Source organism: Bacillus rossius, chromosome 2 (assembly GCF_032445375.1).
Source record: "Bacillus rossius redtenbacheri isolate Brsri chromosome 2, Brsri_v3, whole genome shotgun sequence".
NCBI classification, from domain to species: Eukaryota; Metazoa; Arthropoda; class Insecta; order Phasmatodea; family Bacillidae; genus Bacillus; species Bacillus rossius.
In genome coordinates, this window is record NC_086331.1 from 34,646,942 (window position 1) to 34,668,495 (window position 21,554).

General features: G+C 36.7%; 1 protein-coding gene across 3 annotated transcripts in view; it reads left to right on the plus strand.

The window, feature by feature from the left end:
- Positions 1-21,554, plus strand: part of LOC134529227 (phosphatidylinositol 3-kinase regulatory subunit gamma-like) — a 607,110-nt gene that overhangs the window by 557,508 nt on the left and 28,048 nt on the right. For all 3 annotated transcript variants that reach the window (XM_063363103.1, XM_063363105.1, XM_063363104.1), the window contains exons 5-7: positions 4,866-5,000; positions 6,422-6,629; positions 7,431-7,652. In XM_063363103.1, the coding sequence (XP_063219173.1) occupies positions 4,866-5,000; positions 6,422-6,629; positions 7,431-7,652 (565 nt within the window). The remainder of the gene's footprint in view (positions 1-4,865; positions 5,001-6,421; positions 6,630-7,430; positions 7,653-21,554) is intronic.

Consider the following 21,554-nt stretch of genomic DNA (forward strand, 5'->3'; position numbering starts at 1 on the left):
AACAAAAACTGGTTGAACAACACAGGCAATAAACAAGATGATGAGTGCCATTTGAAATCTGTAGGAAAACTGAGGAGATTGAAGGAGGGAAAGTGATAGGTAACAATCAAGGTCAACACTCGCTCCCAGCACTATCTTATCTATAGCTGGTGAGTCAATTACACATCGCCCTGTCACGCTGATAGCATCAGACTGGTGCGAAGGAATGGGCAGGTCCATGTCGTGGCGTTGGGGGTGAGGGAAAAACCGCAGGGCTCATCACATCAAAACATTCTTTGTTTTTATAATGACCCTTTTACTATTCGATGGGTGCTGATAAAACATAGCGTTATAAAAATTTAATGGTATCCTACAGTCATGCAGCGAAAATATTACCAGGTACACAATCGTGTGTTAACTGTCTTTGTTATTTGTTGTTATTTTACGTGAACATTAAATAAAATGTGTACATATCTGATCCAGATTATCCGGAGATTGGGATGAACAAGCCAGATAAACGAGGTTTTACTGTTCTTCAGCTTTTAAACAAGTGCTTGTACCAAGAGATTGGAGCGATACACCCCACCTGTCTGAAAGCCAACTCGTTACTGACTGCTTCCTATGGCCAACCCAGACTATATAAAGATCAGCTGAGTGGTGGGGGATGTAGAGTTCAACACCCTCTACAATAATATATCATCAAAATTAACATTTGGGAAACAATATGCCTCAAGTTCAAGCCTTTTATATTTTTTTATTTTTTTGGGAATTTAGATTTTGTGCTTCCCTATGCCTAAGATCATGGTAGTTAAAGAAAAGTTAAAGGTAGGGTTTTATGTCACTCAGTTATGCTTAGAGGCTTAAGGCTAAAGATGGTCTCAGATTACAGCGAGCTCTGAATCACTTAGGGTATTTACTCAATGCTCACACATGTGAGTCATGCTGGGTCATGACCCTCGCAACTTGATCGTCTGGTATTTACAACCACAGCTACCGAGGACCCTAAAGTAATCAAATCATTTGGAGCTGACCTAGTTAAGTTTCAGGGATTTCTGGAACTGTTGTGGATTAGTGATTTTGAAGAATATATGCAGTTTGGTTTCCTTAGTACTTCTTACTATCTTTACTTGTTATGTATACTTTTTTGATTGCGAGAAGAGTTATTATCCTGATAATTAGAAACAGCAAAGAACACATGAAGTTGACACAGTTCATTTCCTTATGTATGTCACTTGAAGTTGATAATGTACAGCTAGCTCCTCTGTCGCTTCTGAAGGAAATATTGCACACATGATTGAGGCCCTGAATTTAACACCCGCTGCAGCAATGCAGGCTCACTCGTGTAAAAGAGGCAAGACTGGTGGTGGGTCAAGCGTCAATTAAAATTCATCATCAGCTCTGTCAGGTTCATGGCAAAACATGTATGATGAAGAATGCAGTGGGCGGCCATTAGTCATTACAAATAACCTTGCAGGGCGGGTGCAGCAACACATTTGCTGCTCCCTGTTGCACAAAATTGTCACGAAGCACCTGTTCCATAAAAAGTGCATTAGGCGGGTACTGAAACTGACACATGAATTCAAAACAAAATTTCTTCACTGGTCCATGATGAGATGACAATTTTTTGACCTGGATTGTTACAAGCAATGAAATGTGGGTTGCATACCTTACCCTATAAAGCGAGCAGCAGCCAATGCAATGACATCAGAGTGGATCTCTGCAGGACAAAATTCAAGCAGACCGTGTCTGCACGTTAAGTGATGAGCATGGTGTTGTGCTACACTGAGGGCATTCTACTCATAGAATTCCTAACCAGATGTAAGAGTAAATGCTGATTTATTACAAATCACTGTATAAATTGAAACTGGTCATTCAGAGCAAGCCACATGGAGTGCTCAATACCACTAAGCCTCATATGTCTTGGCACTTAACATATCAGAAGAGTTGTACTGGAAAGTGTTTGAAACCCAGATCTTAATCCAGATCTTGCTCCCGGTGATTACCATAGTTTCTTACACATCAAAAAATTCCTGTCTCATCAATTTTTAGAGCAATGCAGTGGTGCATATTGCTGTCACACATTGGTTCCAATTTCAAAGGGAAAACTTCTACGACATGGGATACAAAAGTTGCTCTCATATTATGAATGTCTTATTTTCAGTGGGAAATATGTTAAAGAAACTAAATAATTTTATTTGTTGCAGTAAAATATTTTCTTGAATTTATGTTTTGATTCTGTAGATGACTGAAGGGAAACTTACATTCTAAAAATGCCTGGCAAAGGACACAGTTATTAAGTCAGCTTTTATTGCTTGTTTTGCCAGTTTGAATCTTGGTTAATATTATTCTTACTGAATGCAAAATTTGTAATATAAAATTGAATTTGGCACAATTTTCTTTTACCATTTGTTGTATTTTCCATTTAGTATATTGATTGCCTGGTCCCATACCTTCAGCATTCTCCTGCAACATGGCACTTCACAATGTATTCAATATTTAGTTCCCATATGACCTCACATTGTGATTCAAGATGCCAGGGAGCAGTTAAAAACTTATTTAAGGAGATATTCAACAGCTGTAATACCAGTATTTGGGTACTACCAACATTACCAAAAATATTTAGCATTGTAGTTGATTAAAGTATACTTATTTTCCCAACTCAAACATTATGTAATGTGAGAAGTTTGAAGAAAGTGATTGAATATCATGTGCATAAAATTTTCGTAGTAGTATTTCACTGTGATAACTGTATTTATGACGTGCTTTCTTCTGTGGTTATTGTCCTAACTTAAACAAGTTCTACACTTAAAATATGTTGACGATATAGGATGAATTTGAGCCGGTTGCCCTACATCTGTCTCCGGCCTACTCTGTGACAGTCCAGATCAGCGCGGCTACACAACCAAGACACATTTTACACTTGAAAAGTTGTTATTGTTATGAGTTGAGAATTTTGAGAATTAATTTGGAGGGAGTTGAGTCCTTTCACCATAATTTAAGTTCCATTATTTGGTTATTAAAAAAAAATTTTTCTTTGCTTACAAAAAAAAAATATATTGTTTGAACAGTATTGTACAGTATTGAACAGTATAGTGGCTGACAAATTACAGACACTTCCATTTACAGATGGCTTCTTTTCATTTGATTCTTATCGCTCAAAAAAATTAACGTCCTTTGATTAACCTTTTAACCTGAGGTACAAGTATTCCCGGACCTTGTCATGGGGGGCTGACCAGCGGTCAACCTGGGCTGATACCAAACGCCTGGGGTCCAATTTCAAATCATAAAAAAAAATGTTAAAACTCGGTCTGGGCCCCAACCAGCAGGCGTGAAATTTGGGTCCCACCTTCTTAAATCATAATGTTGTGAGTTGCCGACAATGCAACCGCACGCGGTAACAATCGAGCGACAACTAGTTGGACAAGGTAGTTTTCTTCCATTCCAAGGTGAAAACAAACGGAGGCAACCCCGTGGGCCAACCAACCAATCACAGGACAGGATCCGGTACCTGACCATATAGGAAAATTGTGTTCTTACAAATTTTGTTCCATGAAAGTCTGGAAGGGCACATCATACCACAACATGGGACAGTCCTGATTGGCTGCCGAAATAGCATACATTGAAAATTTCAGTTGCTGCTGCGCAGTTGTGCGCCTACGTGGTGGGTTTTTCCAACAACACACTTCCATGAGACAAGAAAAATAACTTACTGGCACCAGGGTGGTGCGCTCCTCTCTTTCTTTCCTTTCTTTCACAGAGTTATAGAGATGTTGACTATGTGACTCATCCAAAAAATTCAGTTATGAAACAAAATAAAATATTATAATGCAATAAAATTTAACATTAAAATATTAACATTTCAAACTTTCCTAACCAGCCAATTGTGTGACATTCCTGTGAAAAAAATGTATTTAAAGTCATTTTTCTGAATAATATAAATTACCTAAATTCATCACCAAAATATTAATTATAACTACACACCATTCTGAAAAACCAAACCACTATAACCTTGAATCTCTATCAGCATTTTTGCTTCATTACTGAAAAAAACCGTATAACCCATACAAAACGTTATGATATAAAACAATAAATTACCATAAAAATTGGGGAAAAGCATAGATCTGTAATATTATATAAGCACATGCTCTTCAGATACATTTACTCAATTTGTTAATTTAAGAATCCCTTGAAATAGTCCTGGAAAAATAAAACCAAAATATATTAAAACTTAAAGTAGAATTTAACTAAAATAATTATTTAGATTTCTTAGTACAACTAAGTTATCTTCACTGCCTATGCCTAAAAGAAGTAACATTATCATCAAATAATTATAAACCCTTAAGAAAAATTTTGTTTAAGTCACCTAACCCATTCTTTGTTACAGTGTCATCAGTAGTTGCAGGAGGCAGGAATACAACAACACTACAACTGGAGGCGAGATAAGTTTGGAGAAACACAGGGATTCCATTGGGATCGGGGGTTGCGGTATTCCTCAAGAAAACCCACACTGTTTACCATATTTCCCACATTTGAAAATCTGAGTTGAATCCACTTTGATTGCATTGGTGGGAGACAAATGGTTTAACCACTAAACTGAATTGTCTTGACAAAATCACATTTATATATTTAAGTAATTGATTTTAATGGCCTTAAAAATTAAAATGTCCTACATTGTAAAACAAGGGAACATTGTACCAAAATATTTTCATATATATAATAATTACATATTTGAAATTCAAACTTTTTTATGTTGTTATCTCTTAGTGACTTTTTCTGGTTTGTCTGTAATTGTGTTCACTGCTTAGGTGTTTATCAACTAAAGTATTTTGGCAGATATTTAGTGGTCTTATGACAATTTTTAATTCTGTTGTTATCTTGCTTTTCAGACAAGGCAAACGCAGACCTGATTCTGTCCAACTATGAACCTCACTGTGTTGCTGGCATTCTGAAAAAGTTCCTACACGAGCTACCTGACCCTGTCATACCCGTGCAATGGTACGACAGGTTTCTGGAGGCATCACGTAAGTCTTATTTTCGGTATTTTTTGGTTCTGTATGATTTGAAGCGAGACATTGACATGAAATCACATGTGTTCTATTAAAGGGTTCTCCTAGTGAGGGATGTGTTTATATGAGTTAGGTGATGAGAAAAGTTCAGTCCTCGTTGGTGTATTACATGTTCTGTTGCTATATAATTACACATTGTGGATGACCAGGAAAAGGATTATCTTCTAAATGCTAAGAAGTGACAATTCTTTTTAGCAAAGAAGGTAATTGTCACTGTATGGGATATACATCTTATTATACACTCACAACAAATATAGTTATTAAAAAAACTTTTAAAAATTTTATTTGAATATGCATGCAGGCATAAACATGGGATGGTCCTCAAGTAGTAGTAACATCATTTAAACAAGTTAATTGGTTTTAAGATTAAGTGAAGACTTAATTTTACTCTCAACACACTTTTGTAGTTATTACGAATAATTTAGTTTCCAAAAATGGCATGTAACTGCAATAATATTAGGTACCTAAACAAAGTGGGTTATAATTTTTAGTGAGCATTAATTTTATAGGTATGCTTTGAAAGTTTTTTTCTTACAATTTAAATATTAAAATAATATTTATTCATTGGTTAGTGGTTCAGTCACAAATTTTAAGCAAAATTAAACACAAAAAATGTTGATAATGGATGTGAATTTTCTCGTAATTTTTATTACCATTTTTGTTGATGTGAATCACCAAGGAAAATATTATTAGTAAGCTGTAGACTTTACAAACTCAAATATTGACCTAAAAGTAAGAGAAAACTTACTGAATTAAATGAGAGAAAATAATTTGATTAAATATCTAGCAACTAGCTAAGTATTGAATTATTATTAATATTCTGGTGTACTTGTATCTGTCTCAGTATGTACTGGTATTCAGTTTTTCTTACTGAAGATTCATTTATCCAAAGAGAAAAGCATTGGGCAAAAGTCACTGTTTTCAAACACTGCAAAACAAACTAGTGTGGAATTATTCATTACAAATTTAGAGAATTTTATCTTATGTCTTGACTTTATATTAAGTAACAAGTGGGCATGGCAGTTTGTTTTGAAACATTCTGGATGATATAAAAGGGTGCTTCCTAAATTATAAAAGTAAAATATACAGCATTAAAAAAATCAGAGTAAACACTAAATTCACCATTAAATTAAAGGTATTTAGTTTTTTATTTGTAAGAGAGGAAAGCAGTTGATTTGGTTCATTAACTTTTAAGTCACCTTTTCACTGACAATTGGTAAATGAAAACAAACTAAACTCTGACAACTGGATAGGTCACACTGCAGTATTCAAATATGTTGTTGGATTTACTTTGATGTTTGCACGCTAGTGCAGAGGCGCACAAAGAAATGTCTACTCGTGGAGAGAGTGCCGCATCATGAGAGTTGTGTTGGCAGGGATACGCAACGACGAGCAGTGTGGCTCGTGCATGCAGCAGATAGTGCAGGAGCTTCCTGAGCACCACCGTGCCACTCTCCATTACCTCATGACCCACCTGTGCCGTATGTGCCAGCTGCAGTACGACCACGGCTTCACGGAACCTCCCACCGTGCTCATCCAGGACCTGTGCCATGTCTTCCTGCGCCCTCCGTGGGAGAGGATCATGTACGTACACACTAACTGCACCACGCTTTGGCTGCTAGATGGAAACACATGTCCAGCGGTAAGGTCCACTACAATGTTAAAATGTGGGTTTTCATCCTGACCGTAATTGAACCGAGATCATCTTGGTAGGAGGCAAGTAATCTATGTACCTATTATTATGTGGCCCCTTTACTTTAGTGCATTTGACCCTATTGTATTAGTTGTGCTGAATAATATTAATCATTTCTCATCAGGGTGAGTAACACCACAACCTACAATGCATTTATTTGGAAATATCTTATAAAAACAACCTTTGAAAAAATCTCTATGTTATGACTTAGCATCATATCAAAAGTGCAATTTTTTTATTTGGTTCATTACTGAAATTGGTTTGTGTTTGTTGATGTAACTAAGAGCAAAGCCTGACATAAATAGTGACTTATTTTTAACTATTAAAATGTTTTGTGTGATCAACATCGGATTATGTTGATGTAGCTGAAGGATAGTGAAAGTATATTTTAAACAGGGCTTCCAAAAGTGTTAAATTGAACTATAAGTATATGTATTTCAAAGAACAAAAATCATTTTTATCTTTGTTAATTTAGTTTAAAAGATTGTATCCCATTATTGATAGTCAGAATTCATCAGTTTCAGGAGTACAGTGACATAGTTGTATAATATGATAAGGTACACCTGTAGTAAACTGTTTTACATCCTGTCAGTCTTGTAGAAAACCTTATCAAGATTCGTTTTGTTGTGGTGCTCAGTGCAGTGGTATAACAAAAAGTAAATCTTCAAAGATGTTTATAATTTCTGTTGCAGCCAAGTGGTGTACAACACTGAATCTCACATCCGAGTCATGGAAATTCTGTTGCTCTATGGTGAATGGGGGGAAAAACTGCCTACATTTGCATCTGCTCCTGCACTACCTCCACGCAAGATTTCACGACATCATCCTCTCTTTGAGCTGGAACTGGAGAAAGAATGCACAGAAATGAGACATTCCTTACAAGATGCTGAGTGGTATTGGGGAAATATTACGAGGTAAAATTTGATACAATAATCCATGCATGCAAGTATGTACTTTATATTAAGAGTAAAATGACATGGTAATTCATGAAATAATTCTTTCTGGACCCAGTGTTTTAGGGGTCCTGCAAATGAATGATAGTTGGAAAATTAATTTTTAATTTTAGCTTTAAATTTTAATTTTTGCTGTACAGATACCTACTGATTTTTGCATTGGTCTACGTGATCTCATTGATTGAGAGTGTTAATAATGTGTATATTCTCAAATGAACATTCAATATGTAAAAGTGTATTAAAGTAAAAATATTATATAAATGTATATAAAAGCCAAATCTCACTCACTCTCATTTGAAGGGTGCTTGGAGTCAGAATCCAAATACACTTCAACCGGCGCCTGATGAGAAGCGCCAAAAAAATAACAGGGGATCCATTCTTTTATGAATATACTGGCTGTGTAGTGTTTGTTCAAAGGGGAAAACAGTTCACAATAAAACAAATAAGTTTCTACTATAATTTATTCCAGCCTTGATACAACAAACTTAAGAATAAAAAATGACAAGCTGCAAAGAACACACAAGACTAGACAACTCATGCCTAGACTGCGCACGTAACACTTGCTGTGACAAGTGTAGGATAGCTTACACTAAATATCGAAAATATAAATATTAAATTGGCAGCCATTCTGAACAAGAGGAATACCAAACTTTAGGATGCGGAAGCTACAGAGAAATAAATCAAAGCTAATTAACATGAATTAACTTTACATTTCAATGTACAGACGTGTTGCAAGCGGCAATGCAGAAAAATCACGATTGCCAAAAAATACAATAAGTGCCACAGCTCTACAAAGAAATAGACATTGACTAAAGGCACACTGGCAAGAAGTGCATTAAATAGCAATGGCGAAAGAAAGTTAAATTTGGTGCACAAGACATACAGGTAGGCATCGGCCATGACGAAACACACGACTTTCTACGGCGAACACGTCTGCCATGGAACCACAACCCTAATCGAATGAACGATGTACTAAGCTGAAGATGTACTGAGCCTCGGGAGCAAACTTATTTATAATTTAAGTGCGCGGCGACTCAAGAGGACGGGGAAAACGTCACTACAACATAAAAAAAAAAGTGACATAAACAAGGAGGGGTAGGAGATGGAGAAGGGAGGGAGATTGGCGTGCGCCAGGCGACAGAAATCATTGCACACTCACTCACCCACTGATCGTAAAATCTCAGATTCAAAAGACCTAGAGAGCTGAAATTTGGTACATACCAGTCTTGAGTGGTCTAAAACTAGCCTTAGTCCAAAACACATTTTTTCAGCTTATTTCCAGATGAAAAGGCCTAGAGAGCTGAAATTTTTTACATGGGTTCATCTTAGGATCTAGAGCCACAATAAGAAAGAATTTATTTTTAAATTCAGTTCTTAAGTTATCTTAATTGGCCTAAGGCCAAAAACCGTGATCTTTGATTTTCAACTTTTTTAGGTGAATTGATTAATGAAATGTGGTATAGCAGGACACAATTTATAGGCTAACTATGCAATCCAAAACCGACCCACTCAATGACTGATCACTGTATCTATAAATACAAAAGGCTTAGAAAGCTAACATAAGTACATATGTTAATAGTAGGTCATAGAGCAGCACTAAGAACGGATATTACATACCCTTCATATCTAATGAGCAGTGCGAGCATGTTCTGCCTGTAGACCAGTATGGGGAATGGGCGCGGGAGTGGGCATTGGAAGAGTGGTGTGGGAGCGGGAGTGGGAGAAGCGCTGCTCTGTGGTTCAGTCTTTGTTTATTCTCTCCTGTGCTGGCCTGTGTTTTGTTTTTTCTTATATTTTCTACTTCATTAGCTACTTTTATTTCAGAGTTATTAGCACAACACTTCAAATACATTCCAGGTTCATTCCTGACTCTATTCCACTACTGTACATCTGTTTGAGTCTGTTCTCTAACTTTAATAAATGTTACGCTGCCCAAGTGTAACGGGAGAGGAATATGCAAGGGTGCGCATGTGCCAAAACAAAAGAGATTTGAAAAATAGAAATTTGTTCACAAACTCCACACGGCGGCACCAAAATATTATTGATAAACGTAAATGACCATTCGTGCCGTGTGGATCTGTGAATGCCGACTTCACAATGTCGAGCTTTGTTTACTGGTTTGTTGTGTATATAAAAAATATTGGGAATGAATAATGAGAATAAAAAGGTTTATAAAAACTGCAATATTAAAAGAGATAAGAGTCTTAACAGTGTGGAACAAAATTGAAGTGCGTAATTACTCCAGTTCATAATTTATTGTAAATTAGTCTTTATAAAACTGCTCTCTTGCTGCTAATAAAATATTATAGCTAATGACTGAAAAACTGTGCTTTTCAATTCGAACGTTCATTAAATTTGGAGCTTAGAAACTTTATCACAATAAACAGTTATCATATTTATGACCAGGTTCTATAATTTTTAGTATAATGTTAAAATAACCACCGCTGACTCCCGGTTGCTGTTGGTATGGCTACTCGCCTCGTTATTTGCAGAATGTCAGCACAGCCTGGGTCCGTCGTCGTTCTGGTAGAATGGCCTTGGATACTCGCACTGGCACTCCAATCCAATGCAATCTTAGAACACCACAGCGTTCCGATGACAGCCACTCGCTACTCGTAAGGCAAGCGAGTGTCGTCAGCTGATGCTGCGCTGTAACTGTTCAGTCTGGAACCTCTAGCAGACTCTTCCACTGGCTCGTACTCATTGGGAGTCAATAGATGTTAGGAATGGTCTGGTCATCACCATTCATATGCATGCTCACCAAGCAAGTGTCACTCCGACATCTGGAACTAACTCCACCCAGTTATATACTTACTACACCCCTGTCGTCACCTTACTCCTCCTCGGTATTAGTCGTTCTTCATTGTTACCAACTTGTTACTCACCAAACGAGTCATCTCTCGTCGACACTTAACTTGCATCCGAAACCCTCGGTTGCGGTGATGTAAAAACCAACACCTCACTAGTGGTCTGTATTCCCAGGGCTCACTCGTATGACGATGTTGTCCCTCGGTCGACGCGCTGGGCGGGTAGAGCTTCGCTGAGTTGTGGGTAGTGGCAGCACGGCGGTGGTCTACCCAAGCCGTTCTGTCCTCGTCACTGCACAAGATGGGGTTTTTGTACCCACCAGGGGCAACTGTCTTTATTGCCAAGAATATTCTTAATTCTGATCATCCAAGGTGTGCAGGTAGCCTACACACCAGGCGGACGTTCCGGTACCACGTTGCAGTAATGAACGAGAAAGTTCTTAGACAACTTCGCTCAAGCTTTGCGGATGTCCTAACCTACAGGCAAACTGAGTGGCTTCGCACTGCGGTTGCATCCATCCAAGAATGTGTCGAAACACACATGTTGTATGTCTTAAAAAAACAAAGGTGACACGTTGGTGAAAACTACCCGTAACAAATGTTCACAATCAGTATAGTTTTCCCACATATTTGAATCAGAGCAGAGCTGGCTCCGCTTAGCAGTCCCGTACCCACCCGTTGGGTAAGGACAAGCTAAAAGTGCTGCAAACTTGGCCTTTGTGTAGGGTAGGGGGAGATGGACTACTGGCAGAACAAGGAGGGGCTAAGGGTTCCCTAAAGGGTCAGGGGAGGGTGGGATGGAGATGCAGGCCTGTCCCTATAATGGCGGAACCCTGTAATATTGCAAGACGCTGCCCTCCCCAGCTTTTACAAGTATAGTCGAACCTGGACAAGCGAGAGTTCAAGGGACTGCGATTTTTTTCCTCACTTATGGAGGTTTCTCACTAACCCGAGTTTCTAGCTTATAGAGGTACAGGAGTGGGCTTTCTTACTTATGGAGGTTTATAAAAAATACAGCATATATGTAGTGATAGACATACATATGTATTGCATAGGTATTACATATTCATTGGAATGTGTCATAAATGCTTGCAAAAAAAACACTAAAATTTACTTAAAGAAATCCGTTAATTTCTTTTGCATTTCTGATTTTACATTTTGTATATGTTTTTCCAGTTCATAAATTTTATCAAATATTGTTTTATCAAATACCGTCGAGTATTCAAAAAACTTGTGGACCGTCTCCAGTGCATTTAAAGCATCTTGCTTCTTTGGAATGTTCTATACTTCTGTATTGAAAATCCGTGATCGGTCGGCTTCATCTTCACTGTCATTTCCGTCAGCACACGTGCTCACACAATTCTGAATGATATCGTCATCAGTGTATTCTCCTGCGGTAGCCACGTCGTCGTCAATCTGTATGAAGTCTTCAAAGGTTGGCGTTAACATATAACCAGTAGTTTCGTGAGTCACAAGCTTGGCCCATTCCTCGTTGCTAGGTCCAACTTCAACCTCATTTTTCTCTGGCAGAAAGTCTTGTTTATTTGTACTGATCGAAAACCCAGCTTTCGTGAAGCAGTTTTTGATAGTAACGTCATGTACTGTGTACCATGCTCTCCTTGCAAATTTCATGGCTAGAAGTACATTAATCTTAGGGATATTGTTTTCTTCCAGGCACGTAAGAATATGTTTAACGACTTCTCTGCGATAAAAGCATTTAAATGAGTGCATGATACCTTGATCTAAAGGTTGAAGTTTACTGGTGGTATTGGCAGACAAGAACATGACTTTTACGTTTTCAAGTGCTGGTAAGTCCGTTTGAGCAGCGCAGTTATCAGTGAAAAGCACGATTTTTTTTTTCGTTTTATCTTCATTTCCTTATTAACTTTTTCAACCAATCTTTAAATAATATTTTTGTCATCCAAGCTTTTGTATTACTGGCATAATCATTAGGTAGAGTCTTGACACCTTTAAAACATCTAGGTCGCTTTGATTTCCGGGTGAAAAGGGTAAGTTTGTCCGTACCAGTCATGTTTACACATGGAAGAATAGTAAGACGTTCCTTGCTTTGTTTTTCTCCATGGCATTTTTCGCTTTAAAATGTGAATGTTCTATCCGAAAGACACTTGAAGAACAAAGCAGTTTCATCCGTGTTGTAAATATCTTCTGGATCATACCCTTCTAAAAGACTTGGCATATCATTGGTTACACACGCCTTGGTCCACAGATTTACTTTCCCTGGCTGCTTTTTTGAAAGCTACATCGTGACGCTTTTTCAAACCCTCCAAGTTCTGAATTCCCAATTTTTTAGCTAAATCTTTAGATTTTTGTTTCAGCAAAGGTCCATCTATGGGAATGTTCTTATCGAGGGTTTGTTTTATCCAGTCTAAAATGCACTTTTCAATGTCGGCATACTCGGAAAGTTGACTCCTCTCAATATTTCCGTGTCCCTCGGAGCACTGAAACTTTATAGAATCTTTTGATTTTATAGTTTTATAAAAGGTAGATTCTGGTAAACCAAACTCACTCTGTATTTCATTTCGTTATTTCTCGCACTCAAACGTATTCACAATTTTAAGTTTATCACTTAAAGACGACACTTTGATTTTTCGTTTTAACTTTATGAGTATGTGCCGAACCTTTCTTCGCAATTGATACTTGTCAACTGTAGTAAGTTCGACAATAAGTCTAGACATTTGACCATTCGAATAGAATACAATACAAAAACATTGTTAGTTCCTCAAAAGTTAAGACAACAACAACAATGTTAGTTTCACAAAATTTACAAATAAGTCATAAATAGCAGATGTTAATACGCTTGACTGTTGCTTATAGAGGTACAGGCAAGTAGCAGTCTCAGTTAAAGAGGTCCATGAGTGAAAAGCGACTTTCTCTTATAGAGGTTTCTTTTTCTTATTTATAGAGGTTTTAGAGGGTTAAAATAACGGGACCTGACAATTACTCTCACTTATAGAGTTTTCTCGCTTACCCAGTTCTCACTCACTCAGGTTCGACTGTATTTGTTGAAGGAATAAATATTTTTTGTCATTCAGAAGGGATCAGCTGATTGTGTAAGTTCAAGGTCACAGTGACCTAATTTGAATTTATATTCTATCATTAGTAATATTCTGGTAATTAATGCTGATATTCAATTATTTTGAGAGAAGTCTTTTAACTATATTTTTACTGGTTTTTCATTTGGTTGGCTAGGTTATTTTATATGTAAGTGTGAATTTACATGTATGATTCATGGTGTGGTTGTGACGTGTCTAGAACGTAAGACAGTGCTATGGGAAAAAAATAAAGAAAAACGTGCTGCGACATGGCGGCGCCGAAATAATAAAACAATAATTTAGCGCATTCTGTGTACAAGACTGACAGGCGTTCGCCAGGACTGGGGAATTTCAGAATTGTGTATTAGATTAGAAAGAGACCGAAGTGTGAGAGGACAGAGACATGTGAGAGAACCAGGGGAAGCCGTCTGAGAGAGAAAAAAAAAAACAGTATAATAGTATGTGTAGCCAATAGTAAAGCATTATTTTGGGGAAGTCCCCAGCAAAGTGAATTTTTCTGTAAGCTTGATAATGTGTTTTGTATCTTCAGTCATTGTGAGAGAGCTGGGTCGAGAGCTCTTGTTGTCTCGGCAACCTGGTGATTGTATTGTCTTGATAGGAATATGTTGTGAAATTAATATCAAATTTTTTTTTATTACATCACTAACTATTTTCGAGAAATATTATAATCATTAACAGAGTTTTAATCCCAACTACCTGCAACAGTCGTCGAGAAAATTCTTCCAGTGTCTACGTTTGTGCAAGGAACAGTCGTTGTCTTAGTCGGGCACGCTTGTGACTTGTTACAACTCAAATAATATGATGACTCTTGAATGCATGGCAGGAAGAAAGACAGCCATATTTTCATGGAAGATTCTTTGCAAACAACCAACAAATCTGGAAACATCAATATCTACTTAAAAATATTAAGAAATTTACCAATGTAATGCTAATGAATTAGTATTAATCCCATTTACAGGAATAAAAGTATTATTTACAGTTAAATGAAGGCTCCCATATGAAAATCATTATAATGTTTTTTTTTTCTTTCTCGTTAAGCTTAATAATGGTTAAATCTGAGGTGGTTAGTGCAATCTGTTGGATCGCTGGGGCAGCCTGAGTGTCGCTAGTGTGTAGTTTAACTTTTAACTGGTGAGGTGGTCAGTCAAGTCTCATACTCTTCCACGACAGTCGTTACACTCTAAATCACCTTTAACATGACAATATATTGATACAAAATAACTTACCCTTCTCCTGTAACCAAATCTAGAGGTCGTTCACAAAGTGAACTTTTAATATTTTTTTCTATCTAACAAGGAGATGGCGTTAATTTCGGGTCGCTGATTTTGATGTCTCTTTACGAGAGTTAACTATTCCAATGGCAATCTACCCTGTAAAAGAGAAAACCCAATCCTCATTTGTTCTCGAGAAATAGCCAATCAAAATATGAGGCACAATGTTGCATGTGGAGTTGCTAAGACAGCGTGACCCAGCGATTAAAGCATCTGACTACTATTCTGGCGATTCGGGTTCAATTCCATTCTGGTTAGATTTTTTTTTTTGCTACAAACGGTCAACTGCTAGGGTGAAGGTAATGTGAAAGAGGCAAAACACTGTTATTTAAATGCACAACATTAACAACATTATTTATTTTTCCAACTCATCCCAAAGTGTGACACTATTTACACATCGCTGTCACTGTCATTTTCTACAGATTTAGTGCACATCTGAGGGTCATACTTGTAAAACTTGTGAAACATGTAAAACATACGTTCTGTTCACACCACATGCATTGTATGAATTCGCCAATGTTGCATGAACTTTTTTTTTTAAAAGACAGAGGAAAGCTGATTTTGTTAACATTTTTGGATGTGACTCATGGTTCTATCAATTTCGCAGCATACATAGTGTATTTCATCATATTAGTAAACTTTGGAGCGCTCAATTTGTGAAGAACTAATGAATGTACTATTTTGATGGCATCTTCATGCGATGCTATTTCCTGTTCTTGCAATATTTTCATGAAAAGTTTAACCTGATGGTAAAAATACACATCACACGGCTAACAAAAAGGGTGTACACTTTGGTGGAATGAATTTGAGGGATCAAGTAGCTTCGCTGCTATCGTTGTGAAAAATCTCATCATGCAAAGTGAAATCTGTTCGTCCACTCCACAAATCAGTGTTGAGCATAAATTTTTATTTTTTAACATGTGGGACGAGAATTGTTTCCAAATATTGGTAATAATGTTAAAATAAACATGAATTTTATGTTATCAATGAAAATCAATAAAAATAAAATATATATGAATGGTGAATTTGCAAAACAACTTAAGTCACATTTTTGGTGTTTTGAGATTATTGCCTAATCGTGAAGCAATTGCAAAGGGCTACAGTTTACTAGTAAAATGACTTTAATCCACGTCTTTGTTGCGTTTTTATCTGCTCCTGCATTTTTATCTTTATAGACAAAACAACCTAAGTCCCGGACTTAGGTCGTTTTGACTGTGAAAAATATTTTGATGTGAGAGTAAGCGTGGTTGTGTGAACACATATGCCATCTACCTTAAATAACTGGAACTAAATGTTCTGACACTTGTATGCTATCTGTTGACAAATATGTTCAGCTCAGTGTGAACGAAAATGTTGTTGCAAATGTGCGTGTTGTGAAATAAAACAAAAGTAAGTTTGCAGGAAAATGGCGTGTTCTAGCAGTAGTTTGAAGAGTTATTTTGAAGAAGCTATTGACAACAATGATATACGAAAGAAGGGTGTCAAAAGGACTGCTGAATACAAAGGAAACATTATAAAAATAGCTAAGGTAAAAGGTTTGGAACACAAGAACCATGTAAACAAGCTTGTACCAGCTAGATGCACTGGACAAGAATGAGGGTAAGTACATAGTGCTAATAAGTTGTAAGAACGATACTAAATAATACAGTAAAATGAGAATACCAGAACACTCGCGGTCTTGCAATTAGTGAGAAATGTTAGTGGTGTTGCCATCTCAGGAAAAAGAACTGCAGAACATTACATTTAAATCAGTAAAATGTTTCTCTGTGAATATAGATGAAGAGAAAATAAATTTTTTACCTTCAGAATAATTTATTAATAGATGTCCTGAAAATATAATTAACAACACAAACCCCTTGTGTGTTAAATGTGTTAAAAAAGAGTGATACTTGATAATAATACAATATAAGTTAACATTTATTCCAAAAATAAAAAATAAAAGTTAGTCCTCCAGCCAATAGATTATTTGTCACATTCTCACGAATGTTATTTATATATTGCTATCCAGTCTTCCCCTTTTACGGCATTTACTATACATAATTGTTGTTATATGCAAACGTTGCAGAAAATGCACGACTTATTACTATAAAGTACCTAGTTCGAATCAGGATACAGGTTACTAAACTAGTAATTTCTATGGCATATAAAAATCTTATAGTGCTTTACAAAACAAACTGTCATATTTTATTTTTGAATAAATAACATAATTAAGCTAAACAATAAAATTAAATGGATGTGTTCAGTTATGTACCTCGAACTCAATCACACTATTTTTCACAGATTTCCGAATGGTTAGAAATAGTAGGGCGTAGACTGTTTGGTGTATTATTGCATTTTGTACTAGATACCAATTAAATTACTAACATTAACAGATATTGAAGAGAGACGAATAAATTACAAGAGGTAATAATAATTATGTACTGTTCTTTGATTTCAGTTGCAAGAAAAAGTGCTTCAGGCTAGTTTCAGATAATACCTTCATTGAGGCAGTAAACCAAATGAATGGGTTTAGTACCAAGAATGAGCAGGATGGGTTTTTGCAAGGACTAATAATGCGTTAAGACGTTCAAAGAAGAAGGGGCAGGAAAGACGAACCTGGCAGACGAGAAGCTATGTTTGTGTACCATGTAAGGGACTCTGGTAAACTGGTTGCTGTGTGTAAGAAAGCATTTTTGAGTATTTATTGTGTTAGTGAATCTAGTGTCAAGCGTTTGTGCCAGCTGATACTACTTGGAAAATCACCAAGTGATGCGAGGGGAAAACACAAACCATCAAGTGCAAAAGACGCTACTATTCTTGCGGATATTCATAGCCATATATCCTCCTTTCCAGTTCATCAAACTCATTATGGTGATGTTGATATTTATTATCTTAGTGGAGAACTAACAGTCAAGAAAATGCATGAAATTTTTGTTGACAAGTATGCAGACAGGAATGTATCATATCATTACTACCACAAGTATTTCAAGAGCCATTTTAGTTTGAAGTTTGGCAGACCTAGTGTTGATACTTGTGTAATTTGTGAAGAAAAAAGTATTAAACTGAAAAGCTGTCTAAATGACACCGCCAAACACGTCGCAACGGCCGAACTCCTTGTGCATAAACGCAGGAGCAAGAAATTCTATTTAACATTGAAACGTGCATCTCAATTGTGCATCGAAAGAGATGATTTTGTTGCATTGTCATTTGACTACATGCAAAACATATCGTTGCCAAAGATTCCAGTGCAGGATATGTATTATCTTCGTCAGCTGACTGTTCCTGTATTTTCAGTGCACAACCTTAAAACCAGCGAGGCCGTATTTTACATATACCACGAAGGACAGGCCAAAAAGGGGCCGAACGAGGTATGTAGTTTCCTACTTGACTACATGAACAACTTTATTCCTGACTCAGCAACCGGGATATGGTTGTTTTGTGACGGATGTCCAGGCCAGAACAAAAACAACACTGTCATCAGATTTTTAATGGCATTAACTGCACAAAAACGGTTCCTCAAGATCAGACTTCTGTTTCCCATCAGAGGCCATTCATTTTTACCTTCGGACAGAGATTTTGCTGTGGTGAAAAGGTGTTTGCGTCGTTTGGACAGATTCTACACACTAAAGGATGTGTGTGAGCTAATTGTGCACTCTAGTGCAAAGAAAAAATTTACAGTGAACATTGTCGAAAGTGAAAATGTGTACAACTTTCATAGTTGGTGGCCAACTATTTACAAAAAGAATGTAAATTCCCTGGAATCATCAACCTGCAATGTACCACGAAGTCAGAAAATCCCGTTCAGCATTTCCTCCTTCATGGAGTTCCAATTTTCTGCAGACCACTTCGGCATTGTCGTAGCCAAGCCATTTATTGATAGCCTAGTTGCTCACACATTTGCCCTTGGCCCAACATATCCCCACAACCCAGGTCTTCCAACTCAGAAAGCTTATCCCAATGGTTTTATCCCAATTAATGCAGACAAATTACAAGATGTACGAAAGATGCTCAAATACATTCCAGAAGAAGAAGTCGTGCAGGCATTCTACCTTGGCATTGTACAATGGGCAGCAATAGACCATTGAACGTTTACAGGATGTCCACCAATATTTACAAAATATTTTCCAGTACATAAAAAAAAATTCCAGTACATTTTCCAGTACATTCAAAAATATCAAATTAATTTCTAGTTACTTCTCAATTTTGAAAATAGCATAAATATAGATGCCTCAATTTAATTTTCTTAAAACCACGAAGAACGTAGACTTGATTCATAGTTTAATTACACATAATAAAAATAACATACAAAATATAGTCCATTTAATGTATATAAATGGAATACTTTTAAAAATACTGCAGAGCAAACTTACCCTTTAGAGTAGTAGCAAGTTAAACTGTTTCAGTACAAGTGTCTATGTATTTCTCTTGAAAACCTTGCTAATACTGAGTACACAATGTATCACTTATAAACAATGTCCTCAATGACACCCACGCCATTCAACATTCTGGAAATTACAACTATGCCACAAGCAATTGTTAAATAAAAGTTAACCAATGTACGTTCTTGATTATTGTAATCAGTAAACCAATTTTGGGATTTGTGTTTCAAAATTTGTTTAGTGAATTAAAATATGCCTACGCCTATAATACATAATTTAAGCAAGTATTATTGCAAACCAAATTCAGATTCTATAAATTTATTTTACAAGAACACTGCATTGCATCACTTATTAATCCAAATCCATTTCTAACTGCTGCTTCAATTTTTCAACATATTTATTTTTGCTGAAATTTCATTAAGTGCCTTTTCCTTCTCTTCAATTAGTTTTCTTTTCTTTATTTCCAGTTGTCTTATTTCCAAAGCCATTCGTGTTCTTTTATCTTGCTTTTGCTCTTCTGAGTCTTTCTCCTGTCGCTGTTTTTCCAGGGCTTCTTTGTATTTACCATTGGCATTTCTCATTGCAAACACAACAGACTTTGTTATTTCAATATTGTCCAAGCCTCCCTTCACAGTTACAGAATCATGAATCATTCGCTGTGCCACCAGTGACTGTTCCTTTAAGTTTTCCACCAAACATTCCCTGTTAACTGAAAAACCCCTTTCTAGATTTGAGTTGCCATGTGACATGATGAGAATGAGTTTAACAAAGTTCTCCAGATTTCTGTATTCTACCTTGTGCTCAAGGACTTCCATCCAAAATTTATCTAAACGTATATCACTTCTTGAGTAGTGAATCATTTGATATTTGACGCTTTCTCTAGAGCACAAGTCAGTATACTCACGTTGTATTTTATCTGCTACATTGCCTTCCATTACATTCCTTGAAACAAGGGTTTCAAGAGTTTGTCGTAGCCTTGTATTTCCTTTATCTGATGCAGAAATATGCGGACTAAGGCAAGAAACAGATTCTGTAAAAGAATACTTTAATGGTGACCTCTCCATACATTTCTGGATAAATAACTTCAGGAATGTTCTGCAGTCATTTTTGAAGACAAGAATATCTTTTTCAGTAGCACCCTTACATTTATTTAGAGCTGACCTCGTCGCAAAACCAACATCAATGTCTTTAGAAAGCATTAGAGTTTCCTTTTTTCCAATGTCAATCTTCAGAAAATTTGAGCTCATTACTTCAGCTCTGACTATTCTTGTCATGATATTCCGTACAAGATCAGACAGTGTTTCAAACAAGAATGGCACCATTGGACTGTCCGTCTGAAACTCTCTCAAGAAGGGCTCGACCTCTTTGGACAGAGACTGAAAAAAAGTCAGTTTGGCCAATAATAACCTATCTTTGAGACTACTAACAACAGTTTTGAAACTATTGCATTTGGGTTCCATTGGAGTGCCTTCAACTGTTTTTACATATTTTTCTATGCAAGGAAGAACCTGCAAGGCTCTTGATACAACAATGTCATTTTCAAGCCACCTTACATTGCAGAACTTCAATGGGAAAACAGAGCTTCCTGTAACCTGAATGTAATCTCCTCGCCTAGCAGGGGAATCTTTGAACAAATAATACAAAGCTCTAAGAAATTCATTTAGATTCCATTCAGTTCCCTTGAGCCCTACCTTAAATGCATTGTGCAACGTGTGCAACCCACACGATCCAATATCAAGCAACTTGGGTCCATCAACCTCACAGGACGAGAGTTCACTGTTCAATAATTTTTGAAGTTTCAAATTAACATTCGGTCCATCCATAGACAATTGCATAATTTTATTCAGTGGTATGCCTATCAGTGCCTCTTTAATGCCTTGAAGGAGACATTCAGATGTAGAATGCTTCAAAAAAACAGATGTCAAGTACCTGGTACATACAGTATTGGTGTTACAATCCCAAAACCGTACAGCTACATCCATCTGCTGGCTCTGTGCTACTTTGTTTAGGGATTCATCAAAGCCTAAAGTAATCTTACAACATGTTTTCAACAGACCTTCTAGCTCATTCTTGAAGTATGGTGCTAGGCCATAAACAACTGAATATGCCATTTTAGTCCGGTGGAGTTGCATGCTATTGGCAATTTCACATGTTGGGAACATTTTCTTAAAGAGGCTGCAATTTCTTTCTGGTGAGCGTAAGGATGAGTGGTTTAGCACCGTGGATAAACACCAATAAGCCTCTGCCTTTGTAACACTGTCTTTAGTCAGCATTCTTTTCAGACCACTACCTTCAACTGTGTGTAAATGTGATTGTTGTATGTCAAGTGATTGAAATGGTGACGATTCAGATT